The 20,526-nt window shown below is 61.4% G+C and overlaps 1 protein-coding gene across 3 annotated transcripts in view; it reads right to left on the reverse strand.

Moving 5' to 3' along the window:
* Nucleotides 1-4,496: 4,496 nt before the first annotated feature.
* The window catches only part of NUP210 (nucleoporin 210), a 102,329-nt gene continuing 86,299 nt past the window's right edge, over nt 4,497-20,526 (reverse strand). For 2 of the 3 annotated variants that reach the window (XM_067043350.1, XM_059076727.2), the window contains exons 30-40: nt 19,585-19,759; nt 18,052-18,227; nt 15,913-16,133; nt 14,371-14,507; nt 11,931-12,054; nt 10,849-10,995; nt 8,999-9,249; nt 7,440-7,656; nt 7,184-7,279; nt 7,019-7,102; nt 4,497-5,821 (exon numbers count right to left, since the gene is read on the reverse strand). In XM_067043350.1, coding sequence (XP_066899451.1) covers nt 5,721-5,821; nt 7,019-7,102; nt 7,184-7,279; nt 7,440-7,656; nt 8,999-9,249; nt 10,849-10,995; nt 11,931-12,054; nt 14,371-14,507; nt 15,913-16,133; nt 18,052-18,227; nt 19,585-19,759 — 1,729 coding nt within the window. In that variant the 3' untranslated portion in view covers nt 4,497-5,720. The remainder of the gene's footprint in view (nt 5,822-7,018; nt 7,103-7,183; nt 7,280-7,439; nt 7,657-8,998; nt 9,250-10,848; nt 10,996-11,930; nt 12,055-14,370; nt 14,508-15,912; nt 16,134-18,051; nt 18,228-19,584; nt 19,760-20,526) is intronic. The other variant, XM_067043349.1, reaches the window with a different exon arrangement.

The raw sequence follows: 20,526 nt of genomic DNA on the forward strand, positions 1-20,526 counted from the left end.
CAGCCCTTGATCATTTTCCTTTGACTTAGACCATGAGCGCACATTCCCCTCCCCACATGGATGGCGAATGTCATTTCAGTGGTTCCTGAAAACTCAATAAACTGATTACAGTTATACACTTATACTTCCTACCTCTTCCCATCAATCTCCTCACCCTGGACCCCTGGACCCTGTGGGCAGTAGGGGCAGGTAGCTGGGGCTGCAACATTTGCTTACTTCTTCTGCATTTTAAGATGCTTCAGTCCCAAATCTATACCTCTGAAGGAAAAAAAAAAAAGATACATTCTAACATACACAGCATCTTTTAGCCACTCCCTCTGTGTCCGGTTGCCAGAGAAAAGATGATACCTTCACATCTTTGGTTATAGGTGAGCTAAAACTAGTCCTTTCCTGCCTCTAAAATGAGGGGCTTGGAGTAGATTAGGGAGGACGATGGGACTCCTCTCCTCTGTCAACACCAGCTGACTGGCGGTGGCTGCCTGGATGCTGGATTGTAGGGAATCTGAGGCAGAGTCCTTCTTGAGCAGGAAAGAGTGCTGGGAGCGATTAGTAATGTCTGCCAGGGCCACAGGAAAGGACTGGGGAAACACACAAACCAGAATTTTACCAGTTATGAAGAAATTCAGAGATTGAAAACTGGTGGCCTGAGGACAGGTTTCTTCGGCCCACACAAGCTTTTTTTTTTTTTTAAATATTTTTAAACTTTAATTTTATTACCATTATTTATAAGGTGGAAGGTTTTACTGCCCCCCAAAGGATTTTTGGAGTCTCTAGAAAACTAGAAGAATGGGCCTCACTGGGCTTTGTCCCCACCTGGCAGCTGGTGAGGCCATGCACTCAGGTTGCCAGCATCCACCCCCAGCCCCTTGCATTCGGGGGCCGCCTGCCTGGCCCATCATCCACGTTTGTGAGCCTGGACCTGACTGTTGATTTGCTTCAGTTGGCTGGGTGAGCAGTGACAGGGACTCCTGGGGAATGTGTCATGGCCGCCAAGAGAGTGAGGACAACTGTCTCTAATCACCAGGGAGAAGAGGGCAGAAAAGTTCATATTTACTGAGCACCAAATGTTTGCTCACCACCACGCTGGGGGTTTTAATACAGGAGCTCATTCAGTCCACACGGCACACCTACGGAGGAGGTAGTGTGATAATTACCACTCTGCAGACGGGGAAACTGAGGCTCAGAGAGGTGACAGAAAGTACTCAAAGGTCAAGGTCCCCTGGCTGGTTAGTGGCACAGGCAGGAGATCTACCTGGTGCCTGGGCCTTGTCCACCAGGCTCTGGGCTGCGGCCCTTGGCCTCCTGATGTGCCCTTCTGTGTAGAAGGACCCAGAGAGGGAGCCGCCACTGCCCTGGAGCCATTACACCTTGCAGCTGTGGAGCAATGGGAAAATGGGATTCCACTTTCCTGGCTCTTATAAATTGTCTTTATTTGCCTTCAGTAAATACTCCTCACATGAAAGTGGTCACCTGATGAGTCTGCTTATGAAAGCTTCCACGGAAGTTTATGTGCTAATCACATACAACATAAAACTTAACAAAATAATAGACAATCATCAAACCCACGGTCCTGGGCTTTGTTTTCTCCCTTTCTCTCTCTTTAACTGAGATTGCTTGCTTTATGTGATGTTGAAATTGTGGACCTAGACAGGATCCTTGAGAATTAATCATAGGGTGAAAGGCCCACGCCGTTGACTAATGCGTCCTCATGACCTATGTCACTGCTCTGGGGAGGCGGGGGTGGTGGTGCGGGGGCCGACGACCTTGACCTTCAGGGCCGGGGCCTGGTGTGCTACTCAGGGGTGGCCCCTGCTAGTCCCTTCCCGTCTCTGGGCCTCAGTTTTCCCGTCTGTATGATGTACAATGAGGGAGTTGAACAACAAGAAAAAAGACAACCCATGATTGCTTTGTGTTAATGACCTTGACTATTTTTAAAAATAAACTTATTTGTTTATTTAATGACCTTGACTCTTGACCCCCTCCGTTCACATCTGTGGCTTTGCAGCTCCTCCCAGCCAAGGTAGACTATTCCTGAGCCTTGATTCTAGATTCAGACTCGTGTCTGGTTTTGTTCAAGGGACTGGAGAGCACAGGCCAGCAGGCCGGTCCCAGCCCAGCCCCTGGGGGGCCGTGTGTTCCCTCCTGCTCTCTTGCTCCAGGCTGTCAGCACGAGCAGGACGCGTCTCACCCAGCCCATCTCATCCTGACAACGGGATGAGAGCAGCAGCCCGAGGGTGAGGTTGACGGGCCCCTCCCGAGATGGGGGAAACCGGGGCCCCTGAGGTGCCTGCCTGAGTGCCTGGCCCCGGCTCTGAGCACCAGGCACCCTTCCGGCCTCTGCCAGGGCCACTGGAAAGCCCTGTCCAGCGGGATGGGCCAAAGGGGCAGCCCCGGGCAGGGCCCAGGAGAACAGACTGAAGGGAGGGGGCCAAAAGGCTGCAGCCATGTCAATCAGACTCTGTGACAAGTGGCAGAAACCTGCCCCGATGGCCTCAGCCAGAAGGGAATCCGTGCCACGTTTTGTATCAGTCACCTACTGCTGCAACAACACTGCCTAACAAACTGTCCCCAAAGTCAGTGGTTTGTAACTATCGTCATTTACTCTCAAGGTCACAAGTCTGCAGGTCAGCTGGTCTGGGATGGGCAGATTTGGCTCAGGTCCCTCTTGGATGTCTCTCCTCCTCCCGGGGCCAGCAGCTCCCCGGGTCTCCTTGTCCTTCTGTCAACGGCAGAAGGACGAGGAAGGTGAGTAGAAACTGGTGAGGCCCCTTTAAGCGCAGGCTCTGAACTGACGTGCGGTCACTTCCACCCACTTTCCGTTGGGCAAAGCAAGACACGTGACCACGGCGCCCCCCGCAATCAGCCTCTGGGGGAGGCGCTGGGAGGCTGAGGGCTGAGATGAGCACGCAGCCCACCTACCACCTCTTCCCCCAGAGCCGCTCGGGGTGGCAGGCAGGCCAGATGCAGACAGGGGAGGGAACGCAATTCCGCTCTAGCCCCACGTGGGGAGGCCTGCACCCCTGGCCACCTCACCCCTAAACTCCATGCCTTTCCCACCCACCTGGATGCCCAGGTTCTGGGCTGTCTCGCAGTTGGTATTTCAGACCTCGAGATGTAACATTTCCAGTATGCCCCCCACCCCCCAACACACACACACACAGAAAAACAGGGGGAGACAGAGAGACAGAGAGACACACACAGTTATTTTGGGGCCAAACTTAGGAATTCTGGTGGAAAAAAATATCTATATGCAGTACTATAATTTTAGCACTAAATGGTGCTAAAAGCATTTCTTGGCACCCTTTAGAGAGTGCAAGTCGCTTGGTTAGTTTGGGAACAGCAAAAGCTGAAGCACGTCACCGGGTTTTGTGAACACCCTCGCCTCTGGCCGGGTCTGGTTGCTTCTAGCAGCACGTGCTTTAAGATGACGGTGACGTCTGGGGAGAAGAAAGCCCAGATCTCTTGCCCGCACGCCTGGGCGTCAGGGGAGGCCGTCCCGGGTTGGGGTGCAGGCTGGTCACGGTGACGGCCCAGCGACTCTGGTGGCCTGCCCGTCCTTGCCAGGCAGAGCCCCACCGGGTCTGCTGAGCCGGCGATGATGGGACGGGAGGTGAACAGGGCACCCCTCCCTTCAGGGCACCGTTTCACCAGCTGCCTGGGACACAGCCGCTCTGTTCTGGCCCCAAATGTAGTCACATGCTGGCTTCCAGCAGCACAAGGGGCTGGGAAATGCAAATTTTGCATTGAAATTCTGGCTGCTCTTTACCCAGCTCCTCGTCACGGGCTCCGACTCCGAGGAGGCCGGCAAGTGACGTCGGGGACAACGGGTCCCACCAGCGGCACCTCTGGGTGGCCTGCGACCTTGGGTGGCTACCTGTCTCTAAGCCTCCGTTCCCACCCCTGTGACACGTGATGCCAGGCCCTGGCCCACGGGGCACTCAGGACGACCCCGCACGAGTGCCCCGTGAAGGCGGCAGGGCCCGGGGCTGGGAGGGCGGACACGCCGCGGGGCACAGGGTGAGGGTCCGGGGGCCACAGAGGAGGGGCTGCCAGCAAGGCAGGGCCAGCTAACTAACGGGGTCGGTGTCTGGCTGTAGAGGCCGGGCAGAGTGCTGGTGACCCGGGGAAGACGGTCTCAGGGGGTAGGGTGGTGGAGCCAGAGCTGCAGAGAAAAGGGGACGGCGGGAGAGGGAGGGGAGCCGAGGGGCCGTCGAGGTGACGCCAGCGACGTGTGGGCAGGGCTGCCACGTCCCTCCAACGGGGAAGGCCTGTCCGGGGGCCTTGAGCAGGCAGCTGTGGGCAGACACCACGGCCCCCTGCCCCGGCTGCCTGCCAGCGCCTCAGGGGTGCGAGGGAGGCTGGGCCGTCCAGCCAGAGAAAAGAGATTGGCGGGACACAGACCTGCTCCCCAAATGCACACAGCGGCAGGCGAGGTCACCAGGCCTGGGTCACTTCTGGGCAGGGCGCATGTGATTCCGGCAATAGTCATGCTCATCTTAAGAAATTATATAGCGCTTTATTAAATAAACCAAGTAGAAATGCGCCTATTTACATCCAAGCTGCCAGTTTGAGCTCAAGTAATATGCAAGGCACAGTTCTTCCCGTCTCCAGCTTTAACAAAGTAAATCGCGTGGCCCAGGCCCAAAGGGCTGAGGCGGATTCACGTGTGCAGCTCGGGGTCCGCGCCTGCCGGGCTCCGGGCCTTCCGGGGGGCGGCAGGGCACCCCGGCCTCGGGAGGGGCCACGTCCTGGAGGTCTCAGCTGCCGTGTGGACGAGGGCTGGGAAGGAGGGCATTTTCCGAGTCGCCCCCTCCCCGGCCCGGCCCGGGAGCTTGCCCGGAGGGAGGCCGTCCCGAGGGGCGGCAGAGGCTCAGATCCGCAAGGTGCTTTGTACAGAGGGAGGGACAGAGAACACGGGTCTGTGCGTGGGCGGAACAGTGGAACACAAGGGAAGTCCCTGTCTCCAGGCCAAGGACGTTTCCCAGCTCCGATTCCGAAGTCCCTGTGCTGATAGCGCAGCCAGGACAGGGAGGAAGAGCCGGACCCCCCCGGGGCCGAGGCCAAGTACACCGCTCGCCCGGGGAAACAAAGCACCACAGAGGATGGCCGTCCACTCACAGTGGCCCGAGGGGGGGCAGGAGGCCCAGCTCCCAGCTCCCCGGCGTCTCGGGCGCCCCCGAGGCTGAGCCGGGCGCCCTGGCCCCGGTCCTGAGGCTCCTTGTGCAGGGACGGGGCGGCCCCGGTCACTCGTGTCTGTTCGCCGCAATCATTTCCCAGCAGCAGCCCGACGGGGGGAAAAGTCCAGTTTCCATAGAGAGAAGAACCCACGCAAGTAAAAAATCCAATAGAAAGTCCTTTCCCTGAGACCACTGCTATCACAGCATCTACAGACCCCCTTCTCCACAGACTCCCACTGGCTCCAGGTCCTGAGAAGGGAGCGATGTTAGAGACCAAGAAACTAAAAGCCGAAGTGTACATCGTCCCCAAACCCCAGACAACCAAGCTGAGGAATAGGCCAAGGTCTTTGCCTTTGCAAGACGCTCAGCAGAACAAGAAAACCACCACAAAAAGCCCCAGACAACAAACTTCCACTCCTACTTATAAGAACAAGCTTGTGAGCATGGCCTAAACTACAGTTACAGGAAGCGGGGCGGCTCCAGGCTGCACCCGGCAGGCCCGGCCCCGGGGTGGTGGAGGCACGGGGGTCCCGGCCCTGCCGACTAGTGGGAGGGGTACACCCGGCTCCACAGCCCTGAGGGAGGGCTGGCTCTGCGAGCAGGAAGCAGCGCGTTGAAAGGCGTTGGCGATGAGGCAGGAACATCTGGGGGGGGAAGAGAGCCCCGGTGAGCAGGGAGCCAAAGGGACACCTCTACGTTCCTCACACCCTGCAGGGCCTACGCCAGACAGCGGCCCCGAGGGGCTGCTGCCCAGCTACGCCCCCGGCTCCCGGGCCGGCGCACGAGGCCCACAGGGGCCTGCTGAGCTGCGCACGCAGTGGCCTGGACCGTGACCCCGACCTCCCGGCGCACACGGGCCTGCCAGGTCCCAGGATCCCACGGCCGCGTCCCGTCCACGGGGCACACGGGGCGCGGGCCTGTCCACCCGGGCAGAGAAAGCTGCACAAACAGACTCCAACGTGTGCGAAGGGTCTGCAGTGCTCAGGAGGCAACGCGAAGCCCCTGGCGTGGCTCCAGCACACCGGGGAGGGGTGTGCTGGGGGACGCAGTGAGCAGCAGCTGGCGGTGGGCGAGCGCCCACTGCAAGGACAGCTGGATGATGACTCGGAGGCGACCCGGGGAAGCGAGCTGCTGAGCGGTGCACGGCTTTCCCTGGGCGTCGCAGGCCTGAGAGTAGGCTGTGATTCTACGGGTCCAGGATGCATGTAGGATCTCGTTACCCCAGGAACACCAATCTATATACTCAGTTGTGCCCTCTTTCAAAAAACTCACGGAGCCCTTGAAGCCAGGCCACGGCCCCATAAGTCAGTAGACACCTGCTCAAGGATTCCTTGTGGAGGGGAGACAACCCTTGAATGGGAATCCGGAGACACAGGGCTGCCATGTACAGCTGTGTGGGTTGGGTACTGCACAGCCTCAGGGGACACCACTCACAGAGAGAGGAGCTCCCTGGGGCTGTGCAGGGTCACCAGGGCTTCAGGACCACCAGAGGCAGGTGGACCATTAACAGGGATGAGTCCAGTGATTCTTCTCCATCTGAGAAACACCTCATCGGGACCTCCCAGAACCCTCATCTCTGAGTCAGCCTGTCCAGCCCCAGCTGAGAGCCCTTCACGGTAGCCCCAGCAGGGGGGGACCCCGGCCCCCCACGCACACCCGCGGAGAGAGGGCTCCCTGGCACCAGCCCCTCCGGGACCAGCATCCGCCAGCTCCCGTTCCCCCACCAGCTCCCAGGCCTGCCCTCTGGGCCTCACACCCCAGCCGCAGCTCATGCCCAGGGCCAGGCCTTCTGAGGCGTGGGGATCCTCCCCCGCCGCCCACTCCTCAGGGAGGCTACTCACAGTGCGGGCTGTGCCGAGGGCTGGCTCGCGGGGAGAGGGCCGGTGCTGCAGCGGGCTCCCGGGGTGTGCAGACCGCGTGGTAGGCTGCGAGACGCACGGCTGGTTAGAGCGGGGGTGGGGACGGGGGAGCGATCGGGGGGTGGGGACACGGCACGCCCGCCTCACCTATGATCGTGACCGCGGTCCCGGCCAGCAGGGCAAAGAGCGTGAAGAACATGACCTGGTAGGAGTCCAGGATGTGCTGGAAGAGGCCGGCGCCGTCTGCGGTCCAAGGAAAGAGAGTGACCAAACGGTCCGCGGAGCCCCCGAGGGTGAGGCCCCGGTGAGCGACGCGTTCCGCATTTGTGCTCCTGCAGCCCCCAGACTCATGGCTCCACTCCCACCCGGAGCCCCCCAGCGGGTGTCCCGTCCCGTAACTCACGAGTACCGGGTCCCCGGCGATCCATCACGAAGGCCACGGTGACGGGCAGGGTGACGGCCTGGTTAGCGGCGGGGCTGGAGAAGGTCAGGGTGGTGGACAGAGGCCCCTGGCTGCCGGCCGTGGGGTCCGAGATGCCGACTGTGTAGGTGACGCAGCTGGGCAGCCCCAGGGACTTCTCCTTCACGAAGGCCAGCACGGCCGGGGACCCCGACTTCACCTGCAAGAGACGGCGCGGCTGAGGGGCACACCCCACGTCTGCCTGACGCCCGTGAGCTGCCCTCCTGGGCCCGCGGGCCGACGGCGGAGACCCTACCGGTTCCCGCTTCCCAGGCGGGTGAGGAGGCCCGGGCACTGCTAACTGACAGGCGTGCAGTCCGCCAACTCAGGGGAGCACGCCGTCTACGCCGGGGCACTTTTAGGGAAAGGACAAATCGATATCATGGAAATCTAATCAAGAGCTCCTTTAAAAAAAAAAATGCTGCACTGCGTGAGTGAGCAGCAAACTCCAGCTTCACAGGGGAGCAGCCGGGAGCTCTGTCCATGGCCCGTGGCCAGCAGCCCAGCCTGGGGCTCAGCAGGCGCTCCACCACCAATAGTGACTTCATCCCTGTGTCGCTGTGAGGACATTCAGCTACATTTGCCGCAGCGAGACCAGAGAAGGAGCCGGCGGAGACACCGGCGAGCCCTTCGCACATCACCCCGACCTCCTCCCAGCCTGCCGGGCCGCAGGACCAGTGTCACGCACCGCCACTCAACGGACGGGGAAACCCAGGCCCGGAGATGGGGACGCCATCGTCCCCAGGTGTGCGACACCAGTGGATCAGTGGTAGGTTAGAGGTTAGAGCTTTTCTTCCTGCCTCTCGTCAGCGTGCCCTCCTGCCCTGAACTCATTCACGGACACGTGACACGTTGGCGGAGCAGATGCCCTGTGTCACGCGGGTCCTGCACTCCGCGCCTCCCCCCATACGTCGCTTCCAGCTGGGGAAGACCGGGAGCAATGATGACCGTTCACACGACTACACGGGCCGACAGGCAGCAGCAGTGCTACGGGGAAAAGGGGAAAGGGACCGAAGTTTTCAAAATTTTTAGTTTTCTCATTTTGCGCCATGTACCTTGCAGGACCTCAGTTCCCTGACCAGGGACTGGACGAGGGCCCTCAGCAGTGAAAGTGCGGAGTCCTAACCACTGGACCGCCAGGGAATTTCCTTAAAATTTTTAATTTTTTTTTTTTTTTTTTTTTTTTTTTTTTTTTTTTTTGAGGTACGCGGGCCTCTCACCGCTGTAGCCTCTCCCGTTGCGGAGCACAGGCTCCGGACGCGCAGGCTCAGCGGCCACGGCTCGCGGGCCCAGCCGCTCCGAGTCACGTGGGATCCTCCCGGACCGGGGCACGAACCCGCGTCCCCTGAATCAGCAGGCGGACTCTCAACCATTGCGCCACCAGGGAAGCCCCCAAAATTCTAATTTTAAAGAGAGGTGGCCCAGGATTTCCACACCCCAGCTGGTCCTCCCTGCCTCTTGGTCCCCTCTGAGGCCTTGGCTCCTGCCTGGTCACCACTCACCTCCAGGTTCTCCAGAACTTCCATGGCACCAAAGACCTTGACCTCGGAGCTGGTGTAGTGGTTGCTCAAAAGGATTTCAGCCTGGTCAGTGTAAAGCCCTGGGCTGAAGGGGACCTCGGCCCCGACCTGCTCTCCGGAGAAGTGGCTGCCTGGGAGAGAGGGAGTGACCAGCAGTGCTGTCCTCTTCAGGCTCAGGTGCTTCAGCTGCTTGTCCGTAAGCCTGAGCATTGTCACCGAGCAGAGGTACCGGCCTGCGCAGATGAGAGCATTATTCTACCTCGTGTCCTCTCCACCTAGGCCCTGATGCTAATCCTGCTCCCTGGAGGACTCCTACTCATCCTGCAGAGCCCAGGTGAGGCATGCCCTCCTCCAGGGGCCTCCTGGGAAGTCCCTCTTCAGTGCCCCACCACCACCTTGGACACCCTTTCTGTGACCAGCTCTCCCCCTCGCTGTCTCAGAATCCTCTGTTCATGGATTCCCCCCGGGGCAGGAGTGCCTGGTCCAGCTCTGCATTTCAGGGCCCGGCCACTCTGGCTCAGAACAGGGGTGAGGGAATGGTGAACAGATACCACGGCCCAGCACTGGCCGTACGTGAGCGGGGCTGAGCCCCAGTACTGCTGACGCCCCAGGTGCGGCAGGAAGTTCTGTGGAGGCCTGGTTGGGGCTATTCAGGGTCCGTGCCTGACCCACAGTGGGTAAAAGAGCTGAGTGAACACTGTTGAGTGGTGCCTTGGAAAGCTCCAGATCCAGGAATCAGGATACCTGGGTCGGGGTCCCTCCCGTGCTCCCACCAGCCAGGCGCCTCTAGGTGAGTCCTTTCCATTCCTCCTCTCTCCCCACCACCAGCCAGGAGCCCCCAGGTGAGTCGGCTTCCTTGCTGACTCTGTTTCCCTTGTCGAGTGGGCGTAACATCGCACCCCTTGTGGGGCTGTGCTGGTGAATCCACAGGGCCCAGGACCACCAAGTGCCTACTCTGTGCTGAGCCCCAAGCTCAGGTCTTGCACACGGTGTGCCCTCAGGAGACACCGCCTGTATCCCACGCGGCAGCCTGGGTGCTGAGGATGCTTCTGTGCTGCTGCCAGAGGGACAGAGACGCAGAGTGAACCAGGGAGAGGAGGGTCTCGCCCGGCCCCTGGGAGCTGCAGGCTGGTGGCAGCGGATTCTCGGAAAGAACTGAGCAGCGTGCCGAATGGTCACCCCCAGACCCTCTCGCGACCACGCCGACAGTCTCGTTGCCCGAGCACGGGACTCAGCGTCTCGGCATGTGCGTGAGCTGGGCACCGTGCAAGCCCGCCCCAGGGACTGTCTGAGCACCCATGGCATCCCGTGAGGGGTGGCCCTCCTCTCAGAGGGACCCGGCGACACTCGGCCAGCACGTACGGGGCCGGCACGCCGCTCCAGCCCGTGCGGCCGGCTGCCGGTTCCACGGCCCTGGTTACCAGTCCCGTGGAGCAGTTACACTCCACAGACGCCCGTGCCCTCGACTACCGGTTGAATCGAGTCCCTTCCATCCCTCTCAGAGCGCCGCCATGCCAGCAGGGCGGGGCACCACCCTTCCCATTTCACGAGGGAAAGCAGCCTCCTCGCCTGCAGGCTCTGAGCCAAGAAGAGCAGGAAAGGCCTGGAGCCAGGCTCCCAACTCTGAACCTTTCCGCCAGGTGTAGAGCAGCCCGGAATGCCAACCCCTCCCGGCGGCTGCAGGGAACCGGAGGCCGGGGTGACGGCATCAGTCCCCAGGCTGGGCTCCTGACAGACACCGCCCCCTGGACAGACGGCCACCGTGAGCCCAGCGAACCGCGGACAAGCCTGCCACGCAGGTCAGTGTTCACTTCCAGACCCCGCAGACTCACCCAGGGCAGCGTCAAACTCCGGTTCTACGGTGAAAACCTCACGGGCTGGGAAGTCGAAGATGTCCTGCTTGAACTGTAGCTGGCAGCCGAGGAGCGATTCCGGGCGCAGGGCTGCGATGCTTTCCACCTGGCCGGGGGAGCACTCGCCTAGAGACGGGAGGGGTCGAGAAGGCTGTGCACCCAGACCCCCGAGGCCCCCACCTGCAGAGCCCCGGCACGAGGGCGTGAGAGCAGGCCACGTGGGGGCCGGCCGGCCCGAGAACCGGGCCTGTGCCCACATTCCTCCTGATGACGCCGCAGTTTATAAAAGCTGAGGACAGACAGACGACTCATTGTGGGGGAATGGGGGGCATCCCGTAGCATGGGCAATTTCAGCGCTTTTTCAGAGCCCACGTCCAGGGGCACGGCAGCGGGTCAAGCCCGCTAGTGCATGTCGTCTGCTCCCGTCAGCAGGGAAAACGGGCAAGTTATCTCCGGACATCAGGAGGGCACGAGTTCCCCGCTAACACCCTGAGCGTCGTTTGGGCACCGGCACCGTGCCGTCCACTCGCGCTGGGGCAGGGAGAGAGGCGCCCACGAGGCAGTAGGCGTGCATCGGAACGACGACAGTGGCGTGGAATTCTACCAGTTAAGTGGTTTTCAAACAACAGCCTGTATTGATGCATTTATTTCCGGCAGCTGCCGTCCGGGGCTGTCACGGGCAGGGGATGAGGTCGAACGTTCCATGCACGACTCGGGAGAGGTCATTACGAAAATCAAAATCGGCGGCGAGGCCTGCTAGGCCACGTTTTCTGGGATGAAGAGTGGCTTTCCCTGCTTGGGTGCCCTCGGGCTGACGTGGCATCTCCAGCCCAGAAACAGGCAGCTTCGCGGCGCTGCGCTTTCAGGAAGATGCCTTCCCTGCTTCTGCCTGTGGAGGACTCGAATTTCTAAACAGCTGGAAGGGGTGGGCCAGCGGGGGTTAAATGCCCTCCTTGGAGTCAGCGAGTTTGCGTAGGAAAAGCGGCAAATCCCCGTCAGAAGGGCCCGAGGCCCCTAGCCTGGCAGGGCCCACGCGGGACACCCGACCCCTCGCTCCTTACCTCTCAGGTTAGAGCTCCGGTCTCCCACGGTGACCACCACTTTGGAGGCCGCGACCTCCTGGAAGCTGGTCTGGACGGGGCGGGCGTACCGGGCCACGATCCTCTGAGGGACGCTGACCACTATCTGGGGGGGAAGCCGAGGCAGGCCCTTGAGCGCGGACCGTGCAGGCCCAGCGCCTGGGACACAGGTACTGCCCTTCCCGCGGTACAGGGGACAGGACTGAGGCTCCGGGGCTACGTGACCCGCTCGGACGGGGCAGAGCTGGACTAGACCCCAGGCTGGCCCGACTCTCCCCGGGGCCGGCTGCCCCAGCAGCGGGCCAGGGCGACACCAGGCCTGAATGCAAAGCAGCGGTCGGGGCGGGCTGCAGTTACGATCGCATCTCTGCACGTCGCTTGGGTTACTTAATCTTTCAGCAAAGAGAGAAGGATCCGTTTCACTTCACTGCCATTTATTCAGAATCAATCAGCCTGACCAAAATGCAGACCCCCACGGCCCAGTGGTGGCGGCCGAGGCTCACCTCCCCAAGTGATCTCCCGGCTCACCCCTCCCACCTAACCACTGAGCACCTTCCCGGGGCAGGACGAGCCTTCCTAGGCCGGGTGCCCCTTCCACCCTCCTGCAGGGCCAGCACCCCGCCCTGCAGGCCCAGCTGTGGGCCACCGCCTCCCGGGGGAAGGCCGTCTCCGGCTCTGGGCAGGCGCCGAGCACTTCCTGCCCTCCACGGGCCTGCTTCCGCCCGCACGTGAGTCCCTCGAGACCTCCCCAAGCTCCCGCAGACCCCGCAGCCGTGGCCGACGCTGAGCCGGAGGGCGGGCCGGCCCATCACCCTCCAGACTGAGCGCGGTCACCTGCGCCCCTGCCCGGGTCCTTCCCGCTACCCCCGCCTCCTCTGCTCCTAACTTCCGCTCTGCAGTCTCCTGCCCCGTCCTCCTCCACGCCTGGCAGAGGGCCCCAGGCCCGGCCCCGTCCCCTCCTGCTCCGGTAGGCCCTGCGTGTTCCCGCCACCCCCAGGGCTTCAGACCCACGTCTGTGCTGCAGGCACCCCACCCTCCACTGTCCCCAGCTTTGGGCCCCGGAGCTCCAGACGCGCCGGCCCAGCTGCGTCACCACCAGCCCCACCTGGAGGAGCTACGAACACCTCAAACTCCCCGTCATCCTCCCCCCACACTGGCGCCTCCTTTCGTGCTCCCCCTCTCTGCAAAGGGCCGTCCTCCCCCTCGTCCCCCCCCCAGCCGGACCTGGAGACTCATCCCCAAGGCCTCCCTCCCCCAAGCCCCGCTTCCAAACGGTCACCAAGCTCTGATGACCCTCCCTCCTGAGTCTCTCCAAACCCACCCTGAGTTTCGGCCTCCCCAGGGGTGCCAGTGAGGGCCCAGTCTCTGTCTCCCAGCTGCCACCCTGCAGCTAGGCCCCCTCCCTCAGGCTCTTAGACTCAGCCAGGCACCAGGCAGTCTTTCCAAACATACCTCTGATCTCTATCACTCTTTGCCTTAAAACAATCTCTGATGAATCCCTACTGTGTCTGGCAGCAGCTCATACCCACGGAGCACGTGCTCTGTGCCGAGTACCATTCTAAGGGCTTCACACACATTAATGATTCATTTAATCCACACAACAATGTTAGCCCCATTTTACCAGTAAGAAAACGGAGGCACAGAGAGGTCAAGTAACTTGCCCAAGGTCACACAGCCTCTCAGTGGCCCAGCTGCGATTTGAACCCAGGCAGCCTGGTCCCAGAGCTTAACCACTGTCGTGATCTGATCGCAAAGCTAGACTCCGCTCCCACGCACCCCAGGTTCTAGCCCCAGGGCTGGCTCTCGAACCCTGCCCACCTTTCCCGTGCGGTGCCCTCCACTGCCAGCGCCCCCAGCCCTGCCCGACCACCCTCCAGGCCTTCTTCACTGCTTTATTCGTCGCAAGGTGCCTCTATCTGCACTGGGCTCGCCCACACTGCAGGGTCGCAGCGCTAAGGACACCCGCTATTAGGTTAAACTGCTGGATTCCACAGGGCACACGCTGCTCTAAAAATGAGACGCGTGGAACGCAGCCAGACTCTGCTCATCGATTCATTCTCGGCTGGAGATAGGCAGAAGAGAGAGTGGTTCCGTTCACCTCCAGAAAGACTCAAAAGGTGCCTTGCTGGGGGAGGTTAACTTTACACTAAGCGGGACCACCTACGGCTGTGACTCCCGGGGGACGCCCACGCAGACGGCCCTGCCCCCGGGCTCGGCCGAAGCGCCTCCGTCCTCCCACCACTGTGGACAAGGGAGCCGGCAGCCCGGGAGGGGGAACCCGCCCCCATCGGGCTCACAAATCCTCATCCGCCTGCCTCCTGAGGTGCTGGAGCCTCCTGCTTCCTCACAAACGGGAATCAGTCAGTACGGAATCTGAGGGTTCCACCCCGAGAGTTCGGCCACGTGGGCCCCAAAGCCCCACCTCCTTGTAGGTCTTCAGGTGCCCGGCGAGCTCGTAGTAAACGGTCACAGCTCCCGCTTCCCGGGCCACGGCCACGCCCGTCTTGGGGTCGACGTGGAGGATACTGCGGGCCGATGAGCTCCAGGTCCCGGAGATGCCTGGGAGGGGAAGCTGCACGTGACCCCTCTTCCCCGTGACTGACACCCCAGCCCCCGCGCCTCTGCTGGGTCACCTGGGCAGTGTCCTTGCCACCCCTGGCCCCGCGCTCCACTGCCCCACCGCCCGGCTCCTGTCTGCGACCACAGCGCCTCCCTGCTGGGAATCTCTTTTTTGTGTGTGTGTGTGTGATATGCGGGCCTCTCACTGTTGTGGCCTCTCCCGTTGCAAAGCACAGGCTCCGGACGCGCAGGCTCAGCGGCCATGGCTCACGGGCCCACCCGCTCCGCGGCACGTGGGATCTTCCCGGACCGGGGCACGAACCCGCGTCCCCTGCATCGGCAGGCGGATTCTCAACCACTGCGCCACCAGGGAAGCCCTGGGAATCTCTTGGTCGTTTCCCGCCCTGGGGTGACCCGGGCGCTGGCCCCCCGGGGCCGGCCCATGGCACACCTCCCCACTGCATAGCCCCCGCCCGCCCACCCTGCTCGGCAAAATCCCCTGTGAACAAACAAGGCGGTGGCGGACGCTGAGCTGTCACTAGACGGCGGTCCTCAGTGAAGAGCCAATCTCAGCGCGTGATACACGCGATGAAAGGATTCAACAACCACATTCTCTTTGTGGCAAATAACACGTGCTTTTCTTTAAAGGCAGCGTGCAACTTCCTTTTACAATGAGTTTGTTTAATTAGGTTTAAAACAAGGGAGCCAATGAGGAAAATATTTAAGTCAACGATGGCCCGTGTGGCCCGTGGATGCACGGGCGGTGTGGACGGTCGCCCCACCGCCTAGCGGCTTCCTTGGCTGAGGTTCCCTCCTAGAGGCACCTGCCCGTGCAGCAGCCCCGCCAAGAAGCTCATCGACACCGAACAGTCAGGGACTTCCCTGGTGGTCCAGCAGGTAAGACACCGCACTTCCAGTGCCGGGGGCGCGGGACCAGGGCAACTACGATCCCACGTGCCGTGCGGCGCGGCCACGACCACAGCCAAACGAAACACCGAGGAGTCAGCGCCTCAGCTGCGCCAGCCATGTTTCCAGGGTCCCGTGGCTCGTGGCTACGGGGGCAGACGATTTCCACAAGGGTGGAAAACCCCTAGAGCCGGGGGGCAAGCTTCTCTGTAGAGGGCCAGGTTGTAAGTCTTTGGGGCTGTGTGGGCCCGAGGGTCTCTGATGCCACCACTCGGCCCAGCAGATGCAGCGTGAAAACGGCCACTGGTGACACGGAGGTGGAGGGGTGCGGCCGAGCACCAGTAAGAGACGGCAGGCTGGCTCTGGCCGGGGCAGCAGCTATCCGACGCCCGCTCTAGAACGTCACCAAGCTCCACGTGGACGCCTGTCACAGCGGGCTGAGAGCCCCGTCCCACCCCCCAACCACAGAGACGGCTCCCTCGGCCGGAGTCTCTCGTACCTTCCGGGCTGACCAGAACCGTGGCCAGACAGAGGACGTCCCCCACCGCCACCGCTCCGGACAGCTCGGGGGAGATGGCCTGCAGCACAGGCAGCGGGACGAAGTCAGAGAGGCCGCCGTGCGCCGCGTCCCACGCTCTCAGCAGGGTCAGGCCCACGCTGACCGCGCGGACCACACAGGTGTTGTTGGCGGCGCCCTTCCCGATCTGCACGAACTCGTCCCTGCGCACAGGAGACGTGGCCCTCAGTCTCGGGAGAGGCCCCAGCTCTGAGGGGGGAGCCAGCGAAGGGCCCCCGCACCTGCCCACCGCGCCCTGATGTCACCCGGGTGAAGGACCCGCAGGCCACACTGACCTGATTCACCCACCACCCGGGTGGGGCGGGGGGACCCACAGCCCAGACAGCACGGCCAGGGTCACCATCCACCACCCCCCCAGAGGAAAGTGATGTACCCTGTGCTCCCACCCCTTCCCAGTAGGGAACCGGGACACTCGGGGAGGCACAGGCTGCCTTCTGCCGTGTTACTGGGACCAGTGACATCGCCCCTGCCCGCTTCCTCATCTGCCGAGTGGGGCTGACAATGTACCCACGTCACAGGCTTGACGTGAGCAGCAAACCCGGTCAGCAGCTGGAAAGGGCTTAGGCCAGCGCCCGGCACATGGGCACACGGGGGGCACTCAGGGACGGCAGCCCCCGCGGGGCCGGAGGGACGGCTGGGCTGGGCGGGGGGAGGGTCAGGGTCTCTGCTCCATCCATTGCCGGAGACGGATGCTCCCCACCACAGAAGGCCTGTGTGACTTCTGCAGGGGAGCTGGACATGGGGCTCCGTTCCCTCCAGGGCAGCCTTCGCCCCACACCGGCAGATACCCTGCTGTGTGCACAGAGCGCCACGGCGTGCCAGAGGCCCTGGCGACCACAGCCTCGGGTGGTGGCCCCGGGGACTAGGCCACGTTCTCCACGTGACAGGTGTGGACACAGCGGCCTGGAAGGGTGACCCGCCCAAGCTCACGGGCCCCATAGCGGGCCGAGCCCGGCTTGAACAGGGCCCAACTCCAAACCCCGCTCTCCCAGGGCCCGGCCCTGGCTGTGTTCAGCCGCAGGGGACACATCCGCTCCAGGGCCCATGGGAAGCCCAAGCTGCAACGGTCACCAACACCGGGACACGAGCTTCTGTGCCCGAAGAGCGCTCTCTGGAGCGCTACTCCTTCCTCCTAGGTCTGGGGCTCCTCTCTCCTGCTCTTAGCTTGGTCTGCGTCCCCCAGGACGATGGCTCCTAACCTTTAGAATCACCTGAAGGCCTCGTTACAGCCCAGACTGTTGGGCCCTGAGCATGTGCATTTCTAAGTGTCCCAGGCAGTGGTAATGACGCTGGTCTGGGGACCACACTTTGAGAACCGCTGCTCCAGTAGACTCAGACATGGGGGCAGGTCTAGCCTGAGGCCACAGCTCTCTTTCCTGGAGACCACCCCCTCTCTCCTCACTTTAGGCCTGAGGCCGCATGCGTATTTCAGAAGCATCAGCCAAAAAGAACTGCCCTTGGAGCCCAATGGGACCTGGTATTCAAACCCCACTTCCTGGCTGTGTGGCCCTGGACAAGTGGCTTGACCTCTCTGGGCCTCTACAAATGGGTGACAGCGAGGAGTCGGCGAGACGGCACGCAGAAGGGCCTGAGCGTTGGAAGGTGTGTGACTTCTCTGACCAGCTTTTGTAGCAGGTATTAACTGGTGCTCTGCATCCACTGACCCCAGGGCCAGGCCGGCGGCCAGGGCTGTATGCATCTCCCCTGCAACCCAGCCTTCACGGCTGCACAAAGCCTCATTACAAACCTTCCAACCACAAACCCCAACATCTGGGTTTTGCTTGCAGCCCACTGGGGACACCTCTGCTGAATGCTTTTGTGCCTTCTGGTAATAAAGCCTCGGCCACGCCTCCCCTTGCTCCTGATGCCTGGCCGAGCCTGGTGCGTCCCCCGTGGCCCTGCGAGCAAGGCACACCCCCTGCTCTTGGGAACCGTGAGTAACAAACTCTCCTCTCGGTGGCACTGGCCTCTCTGCGTGGTCATCAGTCACCTGCGTGAATCGGATCTGGGTCTGATCGAGACGTGACTTCATGTGGGGAACGAGGGGGGCCCACCCTCTACCTGTTAGTTGCGAAGTTGAGGACAGAGTTGTGAGCGTGGAAGACGTCTCCGGAGTTGTCGTGGAAGTGGACGGTGAAAGTCACGGTCACTCCCAGGGGCAGGGCCGCCAGAGCCTCCTTGTTCTGGGTGTGCAGGGTGGGGCTCATGGAGATCCTCAGGTAAGAAACAGGGGACACCTGGGGACGGTGAGCAGGTGCGGTGACAACTGCGCCAGGAACACCTCCCCGAAGCGCCCCCTCCCGAGAACGGACGCCTGCCCCTAGCCGGTCCCCATCTCAGGAGGCACGGGGGCTGGACCGACTTGGGGTCATGGAAAGAGCGGCTCAGCCCGCGCCGTCGGCCCCCTCCTTGCATGGCGGCCGGCCTTGCTCTCAGGAAACCCAACCCACAAGGATCAGAAGCCATGACTGTGAAAAATTAGATCATTATTCATGTTGCAAAAATATCCTCTGGGCTTTGACTGCTCAGCTTCTTTGGAGGATCTGGCTCTCCGGGCATTTAAAGTAGAAACAATGCCCGCTCGGACTGCAGGGGCAGCGTTGCCCGGGGGCCCTCGGACGCTACAGAGCCGCCAGGAGCAGGTGCCTCAGTTAAACCGGGGAGACGGGAAAAGGAGGGGATGACGGGTTTCGGGAACCCTAGAGCACAAGCTCTTCAGAGAGCAGACTTGGTTCTCTGACTCCAGGTAAAATCCATCCTGGCCGAGAGGCCAGCCCCCCAAAAACCCAATTTCTTTGACAAAGATCGGCGCGTCGCTGGTGCCCAGTACTATTTGTTGACACAGGACGGGTAGTCAGTCACTTTCACTTACTCCAAAACTAGGGAGGAGAGTTCCCTGCCAGACACCCATCTTGAAACAAAAAGATGTCAGTAAGGAAACAGGCCCACAACCCAAGCGAAATCTAAATATTCCAGGGGTCGTGTATTTTCTCTGTCATCGAGGATCTGTCGTGCCAAGAAAACTCTGTTCAGGATAAACCCCAGGACCCGACCCAGGGACGCCGGAGGACAAAGTCCTGCCTCTGAGGAGCACGGAATGGCTCAGGGACACGGGAGTGCTGGCCGGGACTGGAGGCCACCAACCCGGGCCAGGCCGATGTGGGCTAGAACCCAGAGCCTGGCTGACTCCCCATTACTGTGTGACACTCTGAGTCTTGGTCTCCTTGCCCGTAAGACGGGTCACCTCATCATCCTACGAGGTGCCGTCTGTAATGTAACGGCTTCTGGGTCAAGAGCCGGCACGCACGTTCAATGCTGACTGGCCAGGACACTGGACTGCCGGTCTCAGAGAACCAGGGGCCTCTCTGGGCCTCACGTTCCCCATCTAGGAGACGAGGTCACCGCCATCCATCATCTCCAAGGATCTCCGGCTCCGACATCCAGAAGATGCTGCAGCTTCTCACCTAGGACCTTTAATGAACTCTGCCAGACAATTTCTTGGCCGGAAGGTGAGTATATTCACTTAAGCACCTCCGAGGGGAAAACGGTGCTGCTGATTTAATTACCCCGAAAAGGAGGCGGACGTGATCCTACCTTGACAGCCACGATGACGGTCTGGTTGGCCCCAAAAGCCTCTTGAGCAGTCACTTCGACCATGGATGTCCCGATCACGGACCCCGACACCAGGAAGCCCTTCTCGTCAACGTGCACGATGGGAACCTTCTCAGGCCCGTCCAGGACGTGATAGCTCAGAGAGGCGGCACCATCCCTTCGGAAAACCGACCAGACCCGTGTTCACAGACAGCAAGGGGCCCGGGGGTCTGGGACTCCCGTCGCTCCCGGGAGAAGAGGCCCCATCTCAGCCCCGCCGTGCACCCGGACTCTGTGCACCGCCGGCTGCAGCTCACCGGTCGCCGACAGGAAACCTAATTAGCAAAACCAAGGGTTGCAAGGAGAGCGGCACCTTCCACGAGCCGGGCGGCGGGAGGGAAGGACGCGGGAGCCGAGGGTCCCGTCAGCAGCACGGGCACCTGCTGTCAAAGACCCTTCCGTGGTAAACTGCCTTCAGTTTGCTGAAATAAGGCAGACTGGTGCAGCGGGAGGGGATGGGGCTCTGAGCTGGATGGAGCCCAAAGGCAGACCCAACAGCCCGCCAACAGCTGTGCATCTTTACACACGCGCCCCCTCTCTCGGCCTCGGCTTCCTCGGCCGTGAAATGGGAGTTATGGCCCTGCCCTGTCCTCTTTCCAAGGGCCGGTAACGATGAAAACGGGCCAGGTGCTAAGAACGTGGTTTGGAAAACTACTGATAACATGCACTGGGGAGAAGACAAATTATGCAGTATTTTATGCTCTTTTACATATTCATTGATGTTACAAGGAAAGAAAGGAAGGAAAAGCCTCCCGGGCCCGGCCCCCTCTCACCCTCTCCCTGTGCTGCGGCCCCACAAACCCTCTGCAGATGACTTTAAGCAAATGTCATTGCTTCTGCCTCAAATTTCTCCTCCCTCCTCAACTCCAGCCTCTTAACCTCCCG

The sequence above is a fragment of the Kogia breviceps genome, chromosome 10, assembly GCF_026419965.1.
Source record: "Kogia breviceps isolate mKogBre1 chromosome 10, mKogBre1 haplotype 1, whole genome shotgun sequence".
Taxonomy (NCBI): domain Eukaryota; kingdom Metazoa; phylum Chordata; class Mammalia; order Artiodactyla; family Physeteridae; genus Kogia; species Kogia breviceps.